Below are 5,614 nucleotides of genomic sequence, written 5' to 3' on the forward strand. Positions count from 1 at the left end.
CTGTACCAAGTGCATCAGTCTCAGGGGGAAATATGTTGAATAAATGTGATATTTCATAACTCTGGCTCTCTTCTTTTTGGACAAAGCCAGGAACTTCCTAGCACCCCCTCTTATATGTTAAAAATCAAACGATAAAACTGGGAAAAATATAAAGTAGGATAAGCAACGTTTGCCTCAAAGAACTGTGTCACATGTGGTTGACATATTTTATTTGTTTCTTATGTTTGTAGAATGGTTGGTGTCCACTCCATTTTGCAGCAAAGTCTGGTTATCTTGACACGGTGCGTTTCCTGGTGGAATGTGGTGCTAACCCCACCTTGGAGTGTAAAGACGGAAAGACCTCCATCCAGTATGCCGCCGCTGAGAACCACCAGGAGGTAGTGAGCTTTCTACTGAAGAAAAACCACAACACCCTCAAACTGACTGAGGACAGGAAAGTAAGTCAACCTATCTTGAGATGGTTTCTTGAGACACACTTATGGTTATAGAGTAATAAAACTGTGCATCATTAATACCCCTATAAATATATTTTTGTTTTTCAGTTTGTCTTTGACTTAATGGTCTGTGGAAAACTGAACAACAACAGAATCATAGAGGAATATATTCTTAACTCAAATGCCCCTCTGGACACTGCAGTGAAGCTTTCCAGAGCATTCAATATCACTGCTTTAAAAGAGAAGGAGAGGGCAGTGGACTTGCTGAATGCTGCCAAATACAGTGAAACAATGGCCACGGAGCTCCTGACCATAGCATCTGGAAGTAGGAATGCCGGGTACATCCTCAGGTCAGTGGATCACCGTGGAACAACCATACTGGATTGCCTAATTGAATGTGAGCAGAAAAATGTTGTGGCTCATCCAGCTGTTCAGAAGTACTTGACCGAAGTCTGGTATGGCAACTTGGACTGGACCGCCTGGAAGTTGGTACTTCTCTTTTTTACCTTTTTAGCCTGCCCACCAGTTTGGTTTGTTTTTTCTCTTCCACTCAAGCACAGGTTTAACAAAATCCCCATCATGAAGTTCATGAGTTATCTGGCGTCTCATATATTCCTAATTGTTCTATTTATCTTGACCATCGTCTATCCCCCACTGAGCCCTATTCATGAAGGACATATGGTGCCATATTGGAACGAGTGGCTTTTGTTGGCTTGGCTGTCCGGTACATTGGTTTCAGAGCTCACCCATCAACAAGAGCGAGCAGGCCTTGCTTGGATTAGAGTGTTTGTGTTGGGGTTTTCAGCTGTTGCTTTCTTCTGCCATCTACTTGCATTTTTGTTTACAGACATTGATCGACTTCACTGCCTTTTTGCCAGAAACATTTTTCTTGGCATTGCCATGACTCTGTCTTTTGTCCAGTTTTTGGAATTCCTTACCTTCCATCACCTCTTTGGACCCTGGGCAATCATCATAAGAGATCTGATCAAGGATCTGACCAGGTTTGCAGTCATTCTTGCCTTGTTTCATGTGGCCTTCACAATGCAGCTGTCTTCTGTCTACCAGCCTGTCTACCCAGAACCAAGTGCCAACCATTCATACAATGAAACAATAACATTTAGAAATGAATCCTACATCCAGGATCCCATTGATATCACTGTTATCTTGTTCTTCTCATTGTTCGGCTTGGTGGAACCAGAAAGCCTTCCATCTCTAAGCAGGACTCCACAATTCACCTTTGTCATTGTTCGCTTTGTATTTGGAGTGTATCTTATAGTCACATTGATTGTTTTAATCAACCTACTGATTGCTATGATGAGTGACACATATCAGCGTATACAAGCTCAGTCAGATACAGAATGGAAATTTGGAAGAGCCACACTCATCAGAGATATGACCAGAAAGCCAGGAACACCTTCTCCTTTCAACCTTTTCACAAACCTGTTTTACTATATCAAACTGCTCTGCAAGCATAAAGGTAGGACTGGGAATGCTGTTTGTTTTGTCTATAGGGTTCTATTGTCCATAAATCAATGTGTTTTCTTTGGAACCATCAGTTTACACTAAGCCAATTTTCAGGCTACATGGTGAGACTGGCTGCTCCCACAATTGTGATGTAAAACCAAGCCCCAGGTCCTCCTCTTCTTAGTTAGAATTGTGGATACTTATGGTGTTCCTGTTTGACCCTGCTTTGTAGAGAGGAATTAGTATTTCTTGGCAATTTTCTCAACATATTAGTTTGCCCTACCACTGGACCTGAACTATAAGTGGGCTTGCCATATGCATTTAACATTCACACCCAACATTTCGACTATACAAGGCCAACTTGTTTTGATCTTTCAGGTCCTGATTTTTACCCTATAAAGAGAAAGCTAACAAGCTCACTTGTACGCGATGGTAGGAGGATGACTAGATAAATGTTGGAACAGTTGTGGCCCATGCACAGAAAACCCAATGCACCCTATAGGGATATGTCAGTGTTGATAAGTGCTGGAGAGCTCAGCTATGTTCAGATATGTATCTGGACCTGACGAGATGTTTGTTCTTCATTTCCTAGGTTTGGCACCTGCTAGTTGCATTAGGAGGGTTTCCCATTGTCATTTTTGTTTGTTTGTTTATTTTATAATATTAAGAATGGGAGAGGATTTTCTATGATACATAATCGTGGATGGGAAAACCGAGAACTTCCAGATGGACAGGAACAGAGATATAACTTATTTGGCAATTTTGATGTTGGAATTTCTGGAATATAAACATCTGGGAGCTGGCTCAGTCCACCTGACTTCATCTGTATTTAAAATATTTCTTCTGGTGGTCCAACCTTTTATGAACATTGAATGTTTCTGTAGGCTTTGATATTAGAACATGTCACTGTACAGGTCTTCAGGGGTTGTGTCCTGGATAGCAGATATATTACCCTCTGCTTTAGATCTTCTGAGAACGAGTTGCCTACTGCAGAAAGAGTCCAGGAAAGTTTGGTTGGCAACCTGCAGCTGATATTTAATTAGTTTTTACAGGGCTCAGACTGTGATAAAAGGGAAGGATCTTGCATGGTCTTCCTATACCACCGCAGTACAGGTCGGGTTTTCCGACTGGCCTGAGAGGTATGCCTGGGGCAGTCAGGAGTAAGGGGGAATAGTCTCAGAGGAAGCAGTGGGGCTGAAGGCAGCAACACTAGGCAGCTCCTAAATGCTGGATGAAAGACGGATACCAGAATTCTGAACATCCGGTGAGTAGGAGGTGTCCTGCTGGTGTAGCCACTTTGGTGACCAGACTATGTAATTACTACACCCTGCAGGACTTATTGCCAAAGCTGTTAGTGTTTTGCTCTTTGATTAAAATGTATCAGTATTTGATAGTATTTAATCAGTATTTGTTCCTTTCTGCAAAGGTGAGGCCATTTTGAGTTGGTTTGAACCTGAAAAAGTGGACCTAACATAAGTGCTACCTGAAGTGTCAACCATTGGGCTGGTCCCCCGAACTTAACAATACATACAGGTCAGAACATATCTCATTTATGACATACAGGACCACTAGTACACTTGGAAGTTCAGCCCTTTAGAAAAAATCCTCCCATCCACCCTATCTCTATTCCAAGAACCGAAAGTAAATGTCCGGTGGCCCTTGTCAGTTTGCAGAGATGGTATTGTTTCTTCCAGTACATGATGTGACCGTGCAGATAACAAGCACCACTATCAATGCACTCAGAATTGTAGAAGATGTCTTTCTAAGTCATGGAATCTTGCAGGAGCAGGCAAGGCTTTATCTCATACCACATATACCGCAAGTCAATAACATCTATGGAGGTTTATCACTGTTCATGAACACAGGGAACCTCTTAAAAAAATACTAAGCCATTCCCTTTCTCTGTTTTGAAACAACTAATGTTCATGCTCATAAAATAACATGTCAATGAGCACAAAATACTTTATTTAGGCTTTTCTGAGTTTTGTAACTATAGTTTATTTTCATACAAATATACAGACACAAGTGCCATGGCACAGGAAGTTCTCAAACATGCTTTCTTCACTACCTAAGTGAATGTTCATAATGGCCAACACGTGCTGAAATAACATATTAGATCCCGAGCTGCAATAAACAACACTTCAGAAGGAGACTTTGAGACGTTCTCCTTTTAAGGCTTGACAATGTCATCCAGGCTTGGTTAATGGCGTCACCTAAATAACCTTGTTCACTTCAAATACCTTTCACTACCAATCAAAATTTGATTTTTATCCCCCACAGGGAAAATGTGCTCATCTAATGCTAGAACGCTGATGAATGAAGAGGATGTAGAGGTGTTCCAGGACACTCACTCTATAGACTTCCTCGCCCACTCATCATTTGGTTGGGTTAGGACCACTGCCAAGAGAACCATGCAGGTTTCACCAGAAGGTAAATATAACTAATTTTTAAGTGACAACATTCTGAATATAAAATAAATCCCAGGCCAAAATAAAATGGAGCATTTGTATCATACCTGTGGATGACAGGTGTGCAAGATGTATGTTGTGAGAGATTTTCTCTGCCTTTATGTTTCATCTCCAGGGAAATATCCCTAACAGGATGAAAACAAGAATCCAACAGAGATTCATTTCTTTCTTTCTTGCTCGTTACAGTTAAAAAAAAAACTTTTGTCTTTGCAAACATTTTTAAATGACAGAACAGTGATATACTGACAGTTGAGATTCTAGAATCATGAAATGCTAACACACGACATCCCAAGACAATCAAACATTAACACTCTGGTATCAAATTTATATCATTGACACTTAAGCTATGTACACACGTCCAACCATTCCCGCTTGATAATCGGCTCAGGGCCGATATCGGGTGAGAATCTGGCGTGTGTACAACGCCAGTCGTCCATTGTCCGAACGACCGTCCTGGCGAATCCACAGACCATGGACGACTAACGATCCTAATGCAAGGGAAGGGGGAGAGCGCACAGCGGGGTGCCCCTCCATCGTTCTTCCCCTCCCTTCTGCATAGAGCAGAATGGTGCTGTATGTACAGCACTTATTCATGCACCATGCAGTGCTAGTGGTTGGAAAGGATCATGAAAGATCCAACGACTTTAGGAACACTTCTGCTAAAGTTCTTAACAATGTTGAATTGACATTTGGGGTTCCAGAATAATGGTAGAAGTCTTGGATTATTAACAATAACAAAGATATGAGGTCGCTGGATGATGATTTATTAACACTTAGGGCTCTATTGATAAATCAGGGAATCGGACATTTGTTCAAACATTCTACTGTGGGAATCTTCTAGGTTCATGTGTTCAATGGCAATTATTGACTACCACCAGGGAATGTTTGAGGGAATGTCAGATTCCTTAGTGTTCGAGCCAAGGGCGCTATAGCGCTAGGGGTCCCAAATAATGATATTTTAACACCTGGGGTTCACATTGTCACTTAGTGGTTACAGAACCATTATACACTGACTGAGGGTTCCAAAATGATGTGCCCTTGATGCTTAGGTATCACTAAATAAAGACACACTGACACATAGGGGTCTCGGAACAATGGCACATTGAATCTTCCCAAACAATACAAATATGGATACTCAAGGTTCTGTAGAAGATTTGTCTATGACACATTGACTCAAAGTTCCCAGAACAATGACACTCAAAAACAAACGCTTCAAGCTGCACACTGTAGATAAACCTTAAAAAAAGC

The 5,614-nt window shown here is 41.4% G+C and overlaps 1 protein-coding gene across 1 annotated transcript in view; it reads left to right on the forward strand.

Annotated features, from left to right (window-relative positions):
* Positions 1–5,614, forward strand: part of LOC140331887 (uncharacterized) — a 58,123-nt gene that overhangs the window by 44,582 nt on the left and 7,927 nt on the right. The window contains exons 23-25 of the mRNA XM_072413221.1: positions 231–437; positions 543–1,911; positions 4,179–4,328. Coding sequence (XP_072269322.1) covers positions 231–437; positions 543–1,911; positions 4,179–4,328 — 1,726 coding nt within the window. The remainder of the gene's footprint in view (positions 1–230; positions 438–542; positions 1,912–4,178; positions 4,329–5,614) is intronic.

This window comes from Pyxicephalus adspersus, chromosome 5 (assembly GCF_032062135.1).
Source record: "Pyxicephalus adspersus chromosome 5, UCB_Pads_2.0, whole genome shotgun sequence".
Classification (NCBI taxonomy): Eukaryota; Metazoa; Chordata; class Amphibia; order Anura; family Pyxicephalidae; genus Pyxicephalus; species Pyxicephalus adspersus.